The 19,843-nt window shown below is 41.1% G+C and overlaps 1 protein-coding gene across 1 annotated transcript in view; it reads left to right on the top strand.

Annotated features, from left to right (window-relative positions):
- The window catches only part of rrp12 (ribosomal RNA processing 12 homolog), a 65,469-nt gene that overhangs the window by 5,595 nt on the left and 40,031 nt on the right, over positions 1–19,843 (top strand). The window contains exons 5-18 of the mRNA XM_022251001.2: positions 340–562; positions 1,650–1,788; positions 2,634–2,761; positions 4,383–4,573; positions 4,883–4,994; positions 5,331–5,501; positions 7,550–7,728; positions 8,085–8,206; positions 8,931–9,158; positions 9,892–10,040; positions 10,184–10,336; positions 11,596–11,754; positions 12,853–13,048; positions 17,618–17,725. Coding sequence (XP_022106693.2) covers positions 340–562; positions 1,650–1,788; positions 2,634–2,761; positions 4,383–4,573; positions 4,883–4,994; positions 5,331–5,501; positions 7,550–7,728; positions 8,085–8,206; positions 8,931–9,158; positions 9,892–10,040; positions 10,184–10,336; positions 11,596–11,754; positions 12,853–13,048; positions 17,618–17,725 — 2,258 coding nt within the window. The remainder of the gene's footprint in view (positions 1–339; positions 563–1,649; positions 1,789–2,633; positions 2,762–4,382; positions 4,574–4,882; positions 4,995–5,330; positions 5,502–7,549; positions 7,729–8,084; positions 8,207–8,930; positions 9,159–9,891; positions 10,041–10,183; positions 10,337–11,595; positions 11,755–12,852; positions 13,049–17,617; positions 17,726–19,843) is intronic.

Raw genomic sequence — 19,843 nt, 5'->3', positions numbered from 1 at the left:
TATTTCTTCAGTTTAAACTACACCCACTGAACATAGAGTTACACAGAACCATGGAACCGGAAGTTAACGTGTCTACGTGTCTAATGCGTCTACGTGTACACTGGTGTATGACACGCTGAGCAAAAATGAGCAAAGTACCAGTCACAGGCAGTATTAAACCCAGTACCCACGGTGACCTTTTGGCTGGTAATCTGTTTGTACTTGTAAACCTCTTTTGTGCTCACCCAATTTACGAGCTTAGCAGCAGTGTGAAGTTGGCCCTGGTTTGCTGTCTTTGGTGTTCCACAATACAGCATGTGCTCTAAAAATGTGTTTCATTTTTGTCTTTTTTTCTCCCAGAATTCCAGCCTCTGTTTTGCGGCTGAAATTCTCGGCCATCAGCAAATCTTTCCTGGGCATTCTGGCCCATCATGCCAAGCAATCAGGTACAACCTCACTGCGGTCGTGCCTGGTGTGTCTGAGCACCACGCTGCGGCAGCAGGACTTTGGCACGTGGAGCGAACCGTCTACCATGCAGGTGTATCATGGGATACTTAGCTACACCATCCATCAAAAGCCGAAGGTAAAAGGCACGAATGTTGGGAGTTTCTCAAAAGTGGGAACGTCAAAGAATGTCCCAAGAACAATTGCTTGTTACGATTTTGAACATCTGCTTTTCCCTCCGAGAACTACATATTCCTGAACTGTAACAGTGGTTTGCCTGGGAAACCTAGTCTAAGTTGTAGTTCTGGACTGGTTCCCTGCCCTAACAACCCCTTGACATCTCTTATATTGGGGCAGGAAACCACCACTACCAAAAATAGCATGTGACCCAGTAACACGTGCATGTGTTTCTTTGTTTTTGTAGTATTTACTATAAGCATCATGCAGTTTTAAGCAGCACTAAGTCTTCAAAATACACTAAGAAAATTAGTGTGAAATTAGACCAGGGAAAAATGGACAATTTACATGTATACACAACAGATATTCAAAAGTGTATACAATAATAACAAGGTATTTGGAAAGAACAAAAAAGGGTTTGGAAATTTTTTGAAATAGGAGTAATTCCTCTTGTGCTGGTCATGTGACCTCATCAGCTACAGCACCTAAAGATTCTGTTGGTCTGAGAACCACACTATGCATGTTCCCAATAGGAATTTCTATTACAAGCACTCAGTGTTCCCTAAAGGAGCATTCCAAGGTAGACAGGAAAGCTCTGACCTTTTTAGATACGTGTAGCAACAAATAACCGGTTTCGAATATGAGAAAAGCAAAGCTATGTCGTACACCAATCAAAGCCTGCCAATCCACCAAGGTACCAGTACATTATGAAGGATCTTTTGTGTCCCAGTTTTAAAGAGTTAAGGCAATTTTTTAAAATTTGGAAAGCCAGACTTTTAAGTTTTCTGTTAATATTCATAACTTGTGGACTTCTTATAGCAGATTTATTTTCAACTTACCGATATGTAGTCATGTAATAATCATCCAGTACAATAGTCTTTCTGGTGCAGTCAAAATTTTAGCTAACCCTCATCTAGACATTTTGGTAAATGCAGCTTTTTTTGCCTAACGCTTCTGAGTATTAAATTTTTCAAGTTAGAAATTCACCAAGGTGGAGCCTCTACGAAGTCAGTCTGTTTTTAACTCTGCTTCCCGTGTCTTTCGTTAAGATTCGGAAGGCAGCCCAGCATGCAGTCTGTGCCATCCTGAAGGGCAGCAGCTTCATGATTGTCCAGGACTCCCCGCCATGCCACCCGGCCGCAAGCGCAACGGCCAAATTCTGCATACAGAAAATAGAGTCCAGCGGAGGTACGGAAGTAGTTTGTGAGATAAGGTCTCACTGCAGTATTTTGTTCTGCAGAAATCTTAACCATTCTTGCTCTGTCAATGTGGGCTTTATCAAGTAATCTAACCTTGTAATTTATGTTCAGCCAGTATTGTTTGTAAGGTTGTGAGCCAAGATGCCTCCAGCTTAATAGAGTTCTTTTACTTGATTGTGCAACTTTTTTCCTACAAGTGGCGTGCATCTTTAGTCAGCCATAGAGCTTGCTAAAGTTGGTCAGTCAACTGCGTGAATGACATTTGATAAATTTTTAATATGTAAGTTTTCTATTTAGAGCTGAGAAATTCCCTTTACCTGTTGCTTTCTGGTTGTGCATAATTATCTCAAATGTGAACATTTAAATTGATGGGACTACACTGTGTAAATAAAAGTGTGCTGGGTTGGTTTTAAACTAGTGTGTTTCAAACCAGCCAGGGGCCTGGCAACAGTAATGGATCTTGCCTTTGGTTTGGTCCACTATCATCTGCAGGCCCCTAAACTTACCAGTGTTAAAACCATCCCATCACACTGTTACTGCCTTAATAATCGCACAGCCTACCGTCTGTGGGTCATTTCGTGAGGTTGGGGCACAATTTGTGACGGTGTCATTGTTATGTCGGTAACTTTTACCACCTGTCATGACCTTTAGAATAGGTCATTTATTCTGTAAAAATAACACACACCTCAGTATTCACCTCTGTATAACAATGTCAATTTTGAATCCACATGCAGGGAAATAGCTGTTCATTTTTACAGAACCCATGTAACAATTGGCACTGTCACAAATCGTGCCCAACCCTCATGGAATGACCCCTGATGTTTTGGTCCATAGGAACTGGGGAGGTGGCCACAACGATGCATGTTTTGGGGCTTCTGAAGGATGTGCTGTCGTGCCTGCCGCAGAATAGCTTGAAATCAGCTTGTGAAACAATCCTCAGACTGATGACATTAAGCAATGTGGTGAGTCACAATTGATCCCCCTCTGTTAATTTAAACATGTTAGCTGGCCCCATTTTAAAGTTAACAAATGCACTGCTGTGTCATAATAACATTAGTATTGGTCCAGATATCTTCAGAGATAAATGGAGATGTCTGTGGAAGCTGTTCTGCCCAGAGAGTGACAGTACAATCACATTTTGCATCTTGTATTTTATCAGTTGCCTCTGGCTTTTGTACAATGACAGCTTGCCCTTACGTTGTTATTGAAGAAGTGGAGAATACCATGTGCCGGTAGCTTTGGGCTGATAATTGGTCAACAAAAAAAAAAACCAAACCAAAAAAGGAGATGTTATTCTTTTTAATGTTTCCAGTAACAAACATGTCAGGTCAGATACGAATGGCTACCTTAATTTCTTTTATTATTCTGCTGGTAGTATGTTTTCAACCAAAAACAACTCAGTTCCGCAGTTCTGGTAATATTCCAGTTTTGCCGCATTTTCATTTTGTCAGACCAGTTTGTGTGGTGCCTAGGCACTTCATGTAGCCTTTTTAGGTAACATATGTTGTGACCTGCAGATCAGAAAGGGCTCATTTTAACCCCTTCGCACCGGGAGGCGGCTGTAGCCGTCGTAAAAATTGAGATCGTCAGCCCGCTTTTCAGCTATTATTCTCAGCCCACGCTCGAGCCAACATGGTGAAAGAAGGCAGACCCTCGCTCTTGTGTATATGGTAATTGGTCTTCGTGTGTAGCCCAGAAATGAAAAGACCGATTTTGCATCATAATCACCAGCTTCACAATAGTCCCCACTTTGAAAAGAGGCAAGGGGAAGGTGGAAGCTTGAGTAGAGCCGCATGCCACCGAACAATTAGCCCTTTCACCGTGTAATTCAAAGCATGCAGAGCACGCTGGGCCACAAACCGAGAATTTGCGGTTTGGCAGGTAGCCTTCGTGGCCAAGTGAGGCTGGAATTCTTGGAGTCGGCTTTCGGGAAGAAATTCCCACTGAGAAGGGGTTAATTAGCAGTTATGACGGTTGTAACACCAAGGTTTGGCAATTGCTGTGAAATCGATAGACCTGTAATACATCCTCACCCACTGTTTACATGTGCACTGTCTATGATAGGGAGTTTGGGCACGATCCATTGAGCCTCACAGAAAAAGCACAGGAACCAGAGCTTGGCGTCATTTTGTTTTAAGTCTGTTTGCCCTGAGCAGAAGCACCCCAACATTGGAAAGAAACCATGTTGGTCAGGAGTATTCATTCTGTTGGCTGGACCTCTCTTGGTCCCGCCTGGGGCCCATTGTAACTGTGTGTGTACAGTGTAGCTACGAGGACTGTAGTCAAGTTCAGCAGAGGTCATTTTACGACCTCTATCTCAAGTCCAGTCACAAGTAACGGGGTAAACAATGACAAAGGAAAGCTTTAGTCACAGTTCAATTGAATAGTATGTGACTTGGCTAAAGACTGGATGGCTTATGATGGGCTTGTAGAGACTTGTGGTTGACTCATCTACAGCCCTAGTACCTGCCCAGCAGATGTCCATGTGTGGCGTATGTATTTGATCACTTTCATGGCTGCACTGGGATCCAAATATATACTCATTCTGTGAACCTTTTGTGCCCTTCTGTCTCCTTTCTTCAGCTGATGACGTCAGTCTGCATGCAGTCACTGCATGGAATGTTCGTAGCCAAGCCCAAGCCTTCCATTCTCCCCGCCGACCTCAACGCTCAGCTGATCAACGCACTGTATGACTACCAGCCGGGGGAGAATGACGTCCAGCCTACCCAGGCCTGGCTGGCTGTCATGGAGGCAGCTCACACCAACCTAGCCAGGTCAATAAGCATTTTCAATGTCCCCGAGCAAAGCAATTTATCACAATCAGGATCGCTTACGTGATGTCTGCTCTGTCTTATCTTCGTAACAGATCTTTTTAAAATCATGAGTTTGGCATTCATGCAAACATACCACAGATTTGTGAAATGTTTCCTGCTAAGACACTTCGAAAAAACTCAATTTTACGTTTACCTATTACAGACATTCCTTCGTTTTGTAAGTTGAAGAAAACTCAGAAGAAATACTATTTTGCATATTTTTTGGAAATGAGGCCAAGAAAGATAGCTGTTTTTTTTTTGCTCCTTCAGAGTGAACCAGAAGTTGTGCATCAGTCATTTGCCTCGTCTCTTCAGCACTGCCATGGCGTGCTTCGTTTCACAGAAGACTGAAATTATGGTGTCAGCATCCCAGGTCATGAAGGTGAGGGGCATTTTAAAGTGACCCCAGGGCCCAAGGCTGGCACCTTTGCCCATGTGTTGGTGTAATACCTGTCACTGATGGTTTTTATTAGGATTTGTTTAATTTAATTTGGTCATCAGTCATGGAATGTTCACAAATTAATGGCTCTGATGTACAATGTGCGCGTAGTGCCCAGTGAAAGGTGCATTGTGCAAGCTACGAATTGCTATGATAATTTACGCTAAAGTAACATTGCATATATACATCAATACCCTAGTCCGACCTCACAAGAATGAAAGTTTTGGGCAGCAATGACACCCCCAATCCAAGCTGTAATTGTTTCTGTTCCATAAACAGACCCTGTTGTACAATTGTGTGAAGCCTGCCAGTGACTGGTTGTCCATTGAGCTAGCCAGCAACACATCCACTCCAATCCACAAAATGTTCCACTCTGTAGAGGGTGGACTGTCCTACAAATATCACTCATCCTGGGGACTAGTGCTTCAGGTCATGCGCACCTTCTTTGAGGTAAGAGCAGCAAAAATTTTAGGCGTGAGTCCTGCTCACAAGTGCCTTTACTCCAGTAACGGAATGAGGGGCTTGGCCGATGTATGGTCACCAAGGCTGCAGTGTATATTGCGCCTAGGGGAAGATACATGTACATAATAAATACCACAGCATACGCTGTCAACTCCAGTTAGTCTGAATGGGGTTCACTTGGGGTTAGATTGAAGATTTAAATTAGTTAACTGGACCATGCATGCTGAATTATTTCTTTTATTCACTAAGATGGGGAAAAAATGCAAAATATTTCATTGGTGCTTTAACAGCTGTTTAAATATGGGTCTCTATTCTTATTCAAATCATAAAATGTCAGCATTTTTCACCTTTGGGGGTTGCAAAATGAGCTTTATTTGTGAGATGATAATTTTTCATCATGCTTCCTGAATCATCCTCCTTTTTAAAACTATGAAATAGGAACGAGCCTGGTGTAACCAAGCATACTAAAAATGAACCCAAAGAAGCTCAAGCCGAGATGACAAAAATAAAAACAAAAGAGCTGAGAGGATTGCGTGAAATGCAGAAATGTGAAAAATTTAATACAAACTATTCACACAATACAGTAAATGGTAACAAGTAGAGAAGAAGTCAGAAATTTCCCAGCAACGATTTTGTGGTCACACTTCAGCACAAGATATACTCAATACGGGCGATTCACAATAGTGCGCCACCAAGAGTTTGCAACACATTGGCCAAATCTAAATTTGTCGACCCTTTCCAAATGCGCATTGAGTCAACAGATTTTACGCACTGTGATTGGCAAACATGTTGCAAACTCTTGGAGGCGCACTATTGTGAAACAGCCGTACTACGAAAAACCAAATATCATTAAGGGAATATTATCTATAAGAATTTGCAGTTTGCAAGGCCACTGTAGAATAATGGGTCAGGTTAAACATACCTACAAGAAAGAAATCGAAAGATTGTCGTATCCATGTAAACCCATAGTCTTGCAACATACACAAATTGGTCCAAAAAACTCGCTACAAATTTACATTAAATTGCTAAATTCAATAATTTACAAAATGACTAAGTCATACCTTTATAAATCAAAGGTGTTTTAACTAGCCTCATACCGCAAGTCAATGATGTAAGTTTCTAGTAAGCACATTACAGCATTATTTGGTAGTGCTAGGCTATTAGACTTCAAAAGGTAGGCTGTGATTCCAGCAGACAGAACTCAACGCAACAAAATCTAGACTACAGAAAAGTCTGTCCTTAAGGCATGACTGTGGTTGCTGGAATGACCTGGCACCCACATATACATGTTCATATAGGAGCACCACGACCCTGTAATTGGTCAACCACACCCAAGGGAAGGCTGGTTTATACAGTGGCCTTTTTGTTGTAATTACAAATATAGCCTCGCTTTGAAAATATATTTCCTTACAACCGTAAGGATGACATAAAATTTTTGTCCATAATTTGGAGCACATGAATGATAATATTTACTTGCCTCTTTTACGTTATAGTTGGTCTCACAGATATTAAGGTTTTTAAAGAAAATTTGTATTTGGATAACTCTGCTTTCGATTCAAGACGATGGATGTGTTTATATTAACCCCTTTGCGCTGGGAGGCGGCTATAGCCGCCGTAAAAATTGAGATCCTCAGCCCGCTATTATTCGAGCGAACACGGTGAAAGAAGGCAGACCCTGGCTCTTGTATATATGGTAATTGGTCTTTGTGCGTAGCCCATAAATGAAAAGACTGGTTTTGCATCATAATCACTAGCTTCACAATAGTCCCCACTTTGAAAAGAAGCAGCGGGAATGTGGAAGCGTGTGTAGAGCCGCATGCCACCGAACAATCAGCCTTTTCACCATGTAATTCAAAGCGTGCAGAGCACGCAGGGCCACAAACCGAGAATTTGCGGTTTGGCAGGTAGCCTTCGTGGCCAAGCGAGGCTGGAATTCTTGGAGTCGGCTTTCAGGAAGAAATTCCTGTCGTCAAGGGGTTCAGGACAATTGCGAACTCACAGAACAAAAGTGTTCTGTTTCTGTCCTCCCATGCCAGGTTATTGGTAAAGAGGGCTGTCGCTTCATGAAGAAATGCCTGCAGTCCATGTGCGACCTGAGGAGCACCCACCACTTCCCCTACATCCAGGAACTGGACCGCACCGTTGGGATGGCTGTACGCACCATGGGGCCTAGGTTTGTGCTGGGGGCCGTTCCACTTCAGATTACGGGGGACGAGTAAGTGTCCTGCTTACCTTTTTTGCTTTTGTTGCATTGGTTTTGACTTCTATGTTGTGTGATGGTAGACTGTGTAAGTCACATGTTGCTGCATGATCAATTAAAGCCATTTAACCTGTTGTGATGTTGCATGAACATTTGTAGTGTACCAAGGTAAATATGTCACAGTCACAATTATGTGTGTGTAAAAGACATTAATTTGAGAACCAGGGCGTGAACAAACAGCTTGCACACTCCATTAGTTTGCACTGCATTTCCTGGTTCAAAATGATGCCACAATTAGGTACTTTATATGGCTTGTAAGACAACCTTGTTGAAGTAAATTTAAAATGTGGTCGTTCTTTGTCTGGTTGTAGGGATAACTATGACTTCCCTCGAAGCTGGCTCCTTCCAGTTATCCGAGACAACGTATGCAACACCAAGCTGCAATTCTTCACAAAGTATTTCCTGCCCTTGGCAGCCAAGCTCAAATCAAAAGGTTTGTCACATGAGTGACCTGGGGCCTCTCGTCTTCAGTAGTTCCATTTCAAAATCCTCGAGAAGGGATCTTCATGAATGTAGTTATATATGGTTCATAAATACCTGAGACAACTTGTCCAAGACAACTTATATTTTCATTGGATAATGGCCGCTGTGATTTGATAATGGCCGCTGTGATTTGATAATGCCCGCTGCGTAAAGCATGCACAGGCACCTGGATACGAGACAGTTTAATCCATTCTTATTGGTCAAGAGTCTGTGTGCATCGCCAGGCGTGGAACTTGCCACGGGCCCGCCAAGTCCATATAAGGAGATTCTTCTGGACCACTTGCACAAGGAACATACCAACAAATGGACACAGTCTCTGGAATGGGCTGGAAATTTTAAATACCACAAACAAAAGGCATTATTACTACATTGCATGAAGCCTCAGTGCTTGTTACATGTATGTAGTTGATAACAGCAATTTATTGGTGACTTCATCACGATGCAAACATTAATCGATTAAAAGTTCCCTGATTGGATTTGTACAAGTGGTCTAATTGATGAATAGTGCTGACAAGTGGAGGTTTGTTTTTTTCATTGCAATGTTGATATTTAGATGTGGCATATTGACGGTGAGAACCTAGATTTTGATCAGACTGGGGTTGAGGGATACATGTTGATTGATTGTACGGTACCATATTCCAAGCGTTGTCGACTATGCGTATCTGCCTTTGCAGCACTGGAGTACAGCCAGCAAGGGCGTAATGTAGAGGCCAAGACCTATGACATTCTGCAGTCCCAGATCTGGTCACTACTGCCGGGGTTCTGCAAAGACCCCATTGACATCTGCCCGGGGTTCAAGGGAATCGCCCGCATCCTGGGCTCAGCCCTCAGTGACAGGCCCGACCTGCGACACGACGTGTGCTTGGCTATCCGCCATCTCGTCACACGGAACATGGACAACGGTGAGTTAGCTGTGTGTAACGTGACCTGTTGTTGGCTACTGTGGCAGGGGGCCAAGCTGAGGGTGAAATTACAGTGTTTGTCCAACCAACAGGAGGTGCGGTCAAGTAAATGTCCAGAGGAAATACAGAGCTGAAAGTCCCCAAAGCAATACTGTGTTTCTGTGCCGATGACTTTTATCAAAACTGAGTGTGTTCTCATGTAAGCTTGGTATATGCCAGATTTAATTTGGCAGACAAAAAATGATGATGTTAGTACATGTACGTTTTGTTGGACCACTCTTTTTGTCTAATGTCGCGCTCTGGCACCCTTTTGTTACCCCTTCGAAATGCAAGGCACAAACAAAGTGAAGATAACTGTATCAAGCAATATTAATCCGAAACTTCTGTAACCTTTTTGTCATTTTGTACAAGTACATTAGATCACATATGTACATGTATATACATATACTTTTTGCTCAAATTTAGTGAAAAATTAATTTGACAACACCCTGTATAAAATATGGCATGGTTGAAAAGTGGTATGTCTACCTTTCATGCAAAATTGATCTCAACACTTGTGCAAGACAAAGCCATCAAGCCCATAGAGGTTTGCCCACAAAAAAAAAAAAATTGAGAACGGTACTATACATGTATGCCCAAAATATTTCTGGTACATTACATTGATGTTGCTTCAATAAAAAAGTAAAAAATCTGTTTTCTTAAGAAAGAGTGATTTTTTGGTTTTTCAACGTAGAGACGAATCGTGCCGAGTTGGCCCGCTTCGCCAAGAATTTCCTGCCCATCTTCTTCAACATCTACACCAGTGGGAATGCCCGTCAAAACACGTCACTTGCTTCCATTCTTGAGACTGCCAAAGTCTACCTGAAAATTGCAGATCCAAAGGTACTCGTTGGTTTTTGAGCTATTTACAAGCTCCATTGAGCAACCTTGTAATCTTTGTATTTGTGGTTCGTTGTCTTAAATCAGACATCAGCAGTCGGTGAGAATGTAATGTGTGATCATTTTGCTGTTTCATGATCTTTCAGCTTGTCACCGACCTCTTTAACAAGCTGGCAAGCAAGCTCATGGCCGAGGGGACTGACCGGCACCCCCTGATGGACCTGGCCATCGCTGTCACCCCTCACCTTGACAGGGATCACATGACCAAGCTCTTTGACATTGTCTCGCAGCTGCTGAAGGTAGAACACTTTGATATCAAAGTCAATTTGAGCTCAGACAAAAACAAAGGTAGTATTTCAGAGTATTGATTTACTTATATGCCACAGCCATGACATGAATATGCTATGGTGGTGTGGAATGGCTGCCATTGAATTGTGTAACTTCGTCATCTAAGATGTTTGAAATAATTAGAAACGCTTTGCAGTTAAGCAGCTCTTTGTGCCATCTCCCATAAGTACACTGTGCACACAAGCTATACCACAGAGTTGTGCCATAAGACGTTCCGCATGGTGACACGTTATGCCAAGTTTTGTGAAATTGGCTTCTGTCACAAGAAATATGGAATACATTATATTCTGGCTTGTCTGTGCTTGACAAATTTGTATGCCTAGCAAGTCTGTGAAATGGGCCTCTGGTTTTGGCAAGGAGTATACACAACCAGTTTTCATTTGAATGTGCACAAAGCTGCAGGACATCTGAGTGATCTGAGTGCTGGAATCTGCCTCTGTGCCTATTGGCTTAATGAGCTGATTTGTTGTTTCCAAAAGGCAAGACCACTCAAGCACAAAGCACCCAATGCCATGTCAGCTCCAACATGTTCAGTGCATGTGAGTCAGTGTATGGCCACATTGATAATGCTGACCTCAGTCATAATCACATTCTCAAATGACCTATGGCATACTTCATTTTGAGCATATACCGTTGAAATGCTGAACTGGCTCATTGCATATGTGACCTGTCACGACAAAATGAGAGTAAAGTCGCATCCCCCTCTTTCCTATTTGAAGGGTTCAAAGCCATATTGAAGTGGAGGTCAATTTTTGGGTGTTTTAATATTTGGAAAGAGTAACCCGTCTCCTATTTAATTCCAAATATTTTGCAGAATCACGTATTTTAAATAAAATGTCATTTTCTCAGAAATTTTGATAATAGCATTGTTTATGCCTGATCTGAAATGTTGAAACAATGTTGAGAACAAAGACGCAAAGCTGCCAGAATAATGTCACATTGTCACCTTATACTTTTACCCTAAGTGTTCCATGTACATGCCATTGGAAAGCTCTCTTTCTGCTGAATTAAAAAATTCCAATATCTCAGTTTTTGAAAATTCTGACTTTCAGCTCATTTAGTTGTGACAGGTCACATATAGTCTCACAGACTGTTCCAAGTTGCAGCAAATTTACTCCTGGTGCCAAGCTTTCAACTTTTTGTCTGGAAAGTGGAGTCCAGTTTTGGATGGAAATTCATTCCATCTTTTATGTTACTGTTTTAACGTTAGAGCACCGATCACACTGTGCAGAAGAAGGCCTATCGAATCTTGGAGAATCTGTGTGATGGTTCCACCGAGGCAGGGTGCCAGTTCATTTCATCTCACTTACGGCAGCTCCAGAAGACACTGGTCACATCTCTGTCCACTGCCTCTCCATCCTCCAAAGGGGTAGGAAAAAAATTCTTTTCAGCTCCTTTTTTTCACGTTTGACCTTTCTGTCCAAACCAGAAATGAAGGTGCATCTAAAGTGATTTCTTTATTTTCAAATTTCAGACTGAAATTTTTTATCCCAAAATATACTAGTTTTTGGCCATAAGTTTGTTCCTGTAGGCTTTATGTAGCTGTCTGAAATAGCCATGAAAATGACCTCCAATTTGTCAAAAAATTCAGATAGGTGTAACTTTGCTGAGAAAAATTTACAACAAAGTTTTACCATGCTTGTAAATTGAAGATATACATATACATGTATATGTTTTCACACAGTATTAGTTTAAAAAACTGCGGTATTTCAAGTGGACCAGATGCGCACAGGAATGTGTCTGAAACGGCACTCACCACACATAATACACATACAAACCTGTGTGACGTTTGTATAACACTATGACCAAATACATGTAGCATGAGATGTCCCAAAGTGAGAGTATCACAGAGGAGTAAAGTAGCTTTTCCCCCTGGCCGAAATTAAGCACATTTGTCAAAAATCCAGAAATTGCTTTCGAGTTTATATGAGTTTCAATAGATTAAACAATCAGTTTCAGGCATGCAATGTTTCCTCAGATCAGCTGATTTCCTTGTTTGTCCCTTTACACTCATGCCATTGAAAATTGAAAAACTCTGCATGAAGACTTGTAAGGATTGGGAATTTTTTGTCAAAGTCCAAGTTGCACGCCTGCAGATTTGTTTTGACGAGTGGGTCCTTGTTCGGTTCCAAAACACACTGCAGTGTTTCACATTTTCATTCATTACTTGAGTTGGTGCCTTCAGCCAGTTTGGTGCATTAATGATGAAGGTTGGCAAGGATAAAGGCTTACTGTATTGATCATGTTCAGTGAATCTGAGAAAGGCTACGCTGATGTAACTGTTAATGTGCATGCCTGTTGGTTATCCCAAGTGAACTGCATGCATATGTACGACATGCTAAAATTGATGCATGCTCTGTTAGAATATCAAATTGGCTTATTATTACGAAACATGCACCACAAAGGAAAAAAAGCAAAACACAAAGACTGTAGCAGGCAGAATCAATTCTCTTGTTGTCTGTGCCAGCCCCGCTTACGATGCATTATCCACATCATACGAGCCCTGCCTTCCAAAAATGTGGACTTCCTGGAGACCATTATCCCGGAGGTCATCCTCTGCACCAAGGAGGTCAATTCCAAAACGAGGCTGGTGGCCTTTGACCTGCTGGTCGACCTGGGTCATGCCCTGATCAGATGGTCCGAGGGGGAGGACACAAGAGAAGGTAGGTTTTTGAATTTTTAATGCAACTCTTTACAACGCTTGCTGGAAAGTCCAAAGTCATGGTAGTCCTGTCGCTTGAGAAAACCTAGAGAGAGAAGACGGAAATGTTCAGTTTTAGAAGTGGGAGGAAAACCCCAGAATGATGGAATCAGGACACCCATAGAATCACGGAGGGTCCTTCTGTCGGCCCGGATGGGATTTGAACCCAGGACACAGAGATGGAACGCAACGTAAACATGAGTGCAGCAACCAGTCCCCACTTCAATAATGCCCCTATTTAACTTGATCTAGTTAAAATAGAGGATGTAGGAGTTGCCAATTGTTTTGCCCTCAAGCAGTGAAAAGGTTGGAGTGTTAAAGTGTAGCTGCACTGAATTCTTGTCGGGCACAATTATTCCACCACTTTATACTCTTTTTCACAACAGGTGAAAATGATTTGACATCCCTTTAATGAAATGTAGATTGTGCTTTCCCAGACAACTGAGGGCGCTGTTGTTGTGGTGTCATCCAGGGAAGACATGGTTCGATGCCTGGGTTTTCCTGGTAAAAATTGTGAAGCTTGAATTTACTCACTGAAAAGATTTCTGAGAAAGGGTTGTTTGGTTGGTTATTGCTACATGCATGTACTTGCACAACAATGAATCTCCAACGAAGACAAATTTAGACCATGAAAACCGCCAAAATGCAGGACTATTTTGTGCACAAACCAATGCAACACTGAGACTTTTTTCTCGGGGTGACATCACAGTTTTGCTCATGAATATGAATATAGCATAATACCAAAAGTTATCAAAAAACCTTTGATCAGTGGAAAAATTGAAATTGAGGTTAACTGAGACACAAAGGTGCATTTTGGAGGTTGCTATTAAAAAAAAATCCATTCCATTTAACATCTTCCCATGGAATTGAGCAGCAAACTGGCAATATAAACTACATGTATTATGAAAAAACAAGAAACTTGAGGCAGAGGACTTCATATTTTAATACAAACATGTATTAGAGAACTTGAAAATTGAAATACCATTTACACAATACAAATCCATTGCTGTAGTGATAAGCAATTCAAACTTAGTTGCCACCTCAGGGTGTGCTATCAAGTAGGTTGTAACTGATGATCTGATCAGATATCTGATTGGGCTGATACTGGTCAATTTCAGCAAACATTTGATTGCCAAATTTGGCTGTCCTTGCTGATACCTGTATACTGTTTGGTTTGAAGAAAAGGAGCAGACTTTGCGCTCAGTTTTATCAAACACAAATGTCGTGGATTTATTTATTGAAGTGTGACTAAAAACAATAGTTTATTTTTTGTGTGTGAAAAATGAACCCTCATACAGAGCGATGCCTTATCATATCAACGAAAATGTATCTGAGCTCCACATCTGCATGTGATCGATACTGCAACAACTGAGCGCACAGGCCCAAAAGACAACGGAGCAGTCAGTGTATTAATGTACTTACATTTGTATACTGTTCCTGCTGAATATTATAAACGGAGCCATAGAACTACATTATCTGTGGAGCCACAGCACATTGTCGGCTGAGTTCAGCTGATCATGTGTCTCTTACATTTACAGCATGGGCAATATGTGTACAACGTACTGGTGTAATGTTGTCTACAGCCTAAGTACAAAAGTACCCCTGGAAAAAAGATCAAGTTTACGTACGATTCTCTGCATTTGTGCCAAGTTTGCTGGACGCTCTGCTTGAATTGAAATACACAAAGCTGCACAATTGGCCTTGGCCGTACCTTCTCCCCGATGAAAAAATTAAATCTTATAAGTATGTTGTGAAGGTTATTTTATACCAGCCAACCCTGGCAAGCTCAATGGTCGAGTGGTAAAGATGTCTGCACTAGTAAGCAGGAGGTCATGAATTGGAGTCCCTAATGGGTAAACTTGTGGATTTGTTCACACTCCCTCAGAAAACTCTGAGTGTACAGTGTTGTGAAATGTACATCATCGAAGGGCAAAACTCCACATACATGTATAAACATTATGGGATCAGGGTTGATCTGACATGCACATTTTCAATAAAATGATCATTTTATTTCGCAAATAAGACCGAAAATTTGAACAGTTCACAAAATCTATTTAAAGAGTAAAGTCAAAATTTGATAATTCATACGTTTCGTCTGCGCAGCTAAGATCAGAATGGTTAAATAACGATAAAAATGATTGCATCTGAAACTGACCACATTTCCTGAAATAAGTGTTGGGCGTAGTTTTTCATGTACTCTATGCATCAGGAAAGGAAGAGTGTACTCAGCTTAAAATTCAATTTGGTAGTACTGTTCATACCCAGTCTGACTTACAAATGTTGACATTACATACATATGTATGAACACATTCACTTTCCTATTGATTGCTATCTTACTAGATGGCCTCCAGTGCGCACAAGGGCCTCTGGGCCTTCAAACTCATTTTGTTGGGTTGTGAGCACCCTGCATTCAACCCTGCCATATAGTGTTTACATACGTACACGTGTGTGTTTGCACACCTGGTATGTTTCAGTTCATTTGGTCAATTCTGACCGCCTCAATTTAATTTCAGCTCTGTGCTGCAAACGGTACACTCACGTAGCGCATGGAAGGTCTAGAATGGCATAAAGGAACAGTTCTACCACACAGTTAACAAAAGATTGTCCTTCATTTTTAAAATAGAATCATATAAACAAGTGTTTACTGTACTGGCAGGTACAAGTATCGCATCTGCATAGAAAAATACTTGGATCATTATTTGTGATTTCAGGACCCAATTTCGTGGCTCTGCTTACCGCAGAATTCCGCGCTTATGATCTCCATTCTGCGCTAACCCGCGCAAGCGAAAAAATTCTGCGCTACCTTTTAAGCACAGAATCTTTAGCCATAGGATGTATGCATGCGCACAAGCCAAAATTCCTTGCTTATCGGTGAAATACGTTTGCCATAAGCACAGAATTTTCTGCTATGGTGAGTGCCGATTTTTCACTTGCGGTAAGCAGCGCCATGAAATTGGACCCAGGTTGTCACTCAGAAGACCAGTAGAGTGTAGTATAATTGGTGCAAGAAATATTGAATTTCCTATTCTAGACAAATTTTGCTTGTCTCAATTTATCAAAGTGATCTCTGTGCCATGTACAGTGTACATGTGCATTAGTGAGCTCAGTGTGATAGATAACACCACTGTAAAACAGATATACATGTACATGTAACTATAGCAACGGGACCTGTCAACAGATAAAATGTTATCAGTTTTCTAAATGGAACTCTTTCTCCAGTCAGTTGATCTCCTCATTTTTTACTTCACACTCATGCCTTTGAAAATCAAAAAATACTGTACAAAGTCTGTTAAATTTCCTTATTTTTTGGTCAAAATCCAAGTTGCATGCCTGTCATTTGATCCAGATCTTTTCTTCAACAGTGTGGAAAACAAGCACCGATTGCATGTAATTGTTGATTGTTAATGTCTGGTCAAATGGGGAGCATCTTGGAGATTTACCAATGTATATTGGCCACTTTTTCCTTAATTTTGAGTCCCAATTGGTGGAGGATAGGGGGAGGGTGGTTTATCCTGTCTTAGAGAAAGGATGTGGTCCTACAAACTATATAAATTTCTTACACTGTATAGGATTCGATGTCATCAGCTAAGAGGTCCACGATTGTTCTGGGGCCAATTTCATAGAGCTGCTTAAGGACAAATTTACTTAGGCATGAAAAAATCCTTACTTGATGAATCAGGTAACCAGCCTAAATTCCATGTGATGTATATTGTTTTGGGATTGTATTTAGCTGTTTTTTGGTTAGCATGACAATCAGATAGAGTTTGAGCAGGTAACCTTTGTTTATTAAGCAAAGTTTTTTCCCGCTTAAGCAAATTTTGTGCTTAAGCAGCTCTATGAAATTGGCCCCTGGTCATTACATACCCTTGTCTTTCCCTTTGTTGAGGATCTGGGTGTGATACGAACACCCATCTTTATCCTCAAATACCTAATATGAAGCCTAGCAGAAACACTGCTTTTTTACAGGTTTCAAGTTTTTGTTCATATACATGTAAATGCACTTTTTTGTGAAATTTTATACTGTTTTGAATGTGTATGTACATGTATAAGAATGATTTGACATCCTTTTTGCTTCAGCCTTCCCTCTTTAAATTGAAAAGCCAACATGTCCTCGTTGCAAATATTTTTGAGAAGGGGCTGCTGATTGGCTTATTGCCCTGTTATCAACAATGAGTCACCAGAGGAAGGGAGATTTACAATGGTAAAATTCATGACAAAATTCCATCTCAGTGCAACATTTCTCCCTGGAATCTCATCACAGTTTGGCTCACTAATGTGGAAATTTGCACTGGCGTGAAAATCCCATGGGTACGGGAATACCTTTTAAACTAACAAAACAAAAATTGGAAAAGATGAAGTTAAAACACAAAGGTACATTTTCAAGGGTTTTTACAAAAATGTGCAGTGGATTTGTATCCTTTAATCTGCTGAGGGGCAGGGAAAGTCCCCCAAATTTGAATTGTGACCTGTGTTTTGAGACAATTTCCCTTCAAACCATGAAGATAAAACACTGTTCAATCTGTCTGTGCAGTTTGTGTGCGTCAGTACATTGAGATGCTGACAGCTGGTCTGGCTGGTTCCCCGCACATGGTCAGCGCTACCGTGCAAGCCCTGACAAGAGTACTGTTTGAGTTCAGAGGTAAGTTTCATAATCTTACATAGTTGCATGGCCATCTAAATAGTGTTGTGAAATTGCATGGCATACTGGTCATTGGTAGTTAATATTTGGCAGTCTGTAAACGATTACCTGATAGCACACATTGCCATGGGGTATGCGTTTACTCTGTAGACACCATCAAGCTCCTGTGCACATAATGCGCAATCGCTGCGTGCGCATGAACCACCACCAGTGGGCGTGCTGGGGGGGGCATTGAAAAGGTAGTTATTTTGCACCACCCCCCCACTTAATAGGCCTACCAGCCATTGGAGGTATATTGCAACTTCATAATTGTATTCTTTTCAGTTTATTCGCCAATGCCTGTCCCCCCCTTTTAAAACCATTCTGTCGCTGTTGGCACGAACAGCGCAAGCTCACTTTGTCACTCTGGCCCCCCCCTGTGATAGAGTGCGTAAAGTTGTTTTGGCCATGCTACACGCTTTGTCTGCTACCGGTATTTCTCATGGATTTTCTCATAATTTTAATTATAATTGGATGTTTTGTTTCTAATTTTTTTGAGTAAACACTGTGTTAAATAAGTATTCTTGACACTGGAATAGAGTGGGACTTGCATTTCTGATTCCGTCGGGAACCGACATACAGTTTGTATTCCCCTGTGCACTAATAAAATGTTCAGCGTTGGACATAATATTTCTTCTGTCGTGGACTTAATTATTTGCAACAAAACCCACCACAATATTTAGGCTTATTCTTGCTCCTGTCTCTTCTCTAAGCCAAAATTTTTATCACAGATTTTCAGCCCCTGGTTTTTTCATAAGTAGTATAGCAGTTTCCACAACCAATAAACTCAGTTTTATGAGGATTTCATTTCTTTTCAACCAGGTTCAAAAGCAACTACAACAGATATAATGTGCTGTTTATGTTTTGTTGTTTTTGGTTCAGTTTTGTGTTCTGTTTGGTAGATATTTTGGCTCCTGTATCTTCCTCATTTCGTTGTCCCACAGTAAATTTTTCTCGGATTCTCATAGTAAATGTTTCTCAGATCAGCTCATTTCCTTGTTTTTCACACCACAACCATGCCATTGAAGATGGAAAAATACTCCACAAGGTCTTGTTAAGATCAGAATTTCCTTGTGTTTAATCAAGGTCCAAGTAGCATGCCTGTATCGTTCATTACTTTATTGAAGGGGTTTGTTATTAATATCCTGCTTCTGATTTGGCATTTTGTCATTGTTCTTGGAGCAGGTTGCTGGAATTAGGAACACGATCCGTTCCAAATAAAATACCTGCACTCTCCTTATAATCGACCAACCATGACAGTCAACAGCAGTTACACGCACATGTACCTGCCATTTCGATCAATTGGGAACTGGTGTCAGAAATTGAGGTCATGGAAAAGGCCATGCAGTGATGGTAGCATGTACATGTACATGTACGTACAGTGCAGTCTGATTGCTTCCTGAGGAAAAGGAAAGGATGTACATGTACATGTATCTGGGTTGAAAGTGTTGACTCAATGCTGGCCTGTACGCGGATGTTGTGCAGCAAAAATAAACAGGGACATCATAAATAAGGGGACATGCTAAATAAAAAAAAAATTACAACTTTTCAAACACTGCAAAACTTGGGACATGTTAAGTGGAGTCCAGTCAACTGAAGACAAGGTGCCATGTAACCACATGGTTTCCCCATGTTTGTCCACCTTTGGCAAATGATCAGTCAGCAATCATACCGGTACATGTACATTTTATATTACAGTGAGGCTTATTTTCAGGTGAAATATCCATCACTTCTTTATCAAATGACAAAGTGATCAACACATAACATTGTCATGTCGATCCAGCACTGGGTGCTGATTACGTGTTTTTTTTTCATGCTTTCAATTGTTAAAAGCTTTCAAGGTTTTCCTAATATGTAAAGACTATGCATTGCATCACAATCTTTTACTTTATACAGCAGTTGAAAATATACATGTACATCGGGGTCACGCAGGTGGGCGAGAGCATGCTGTGATAGTGTGACTACTTTGAACATATGCCAACAATAATTGAACATATGCCAACAATAACATACCCATGGCATGTACTGCTACACTGAATGCTCCCATGATGTGATGAGCCCTCTCTCACCTTTTATTGT

Source organism: Acanthaster planci, linkage group LG13, assembly GCF_054643075.1.
Source record: "Acanthaster planci isolate LZ-2023a linkage group LG13, COTS_SCS, whole genome shotgun sequence".
In the NCBI taxonomy this organism is placed as follows: Eukaryota; Metazoa; Echinodermata; class Asteroidea; order Valvatida; family Acanthasteridae; genus Acanthaster; species Acanthaster planci.
This window is presented reverse-complemented; position numbering and strand designations above follow the sequence as displayed.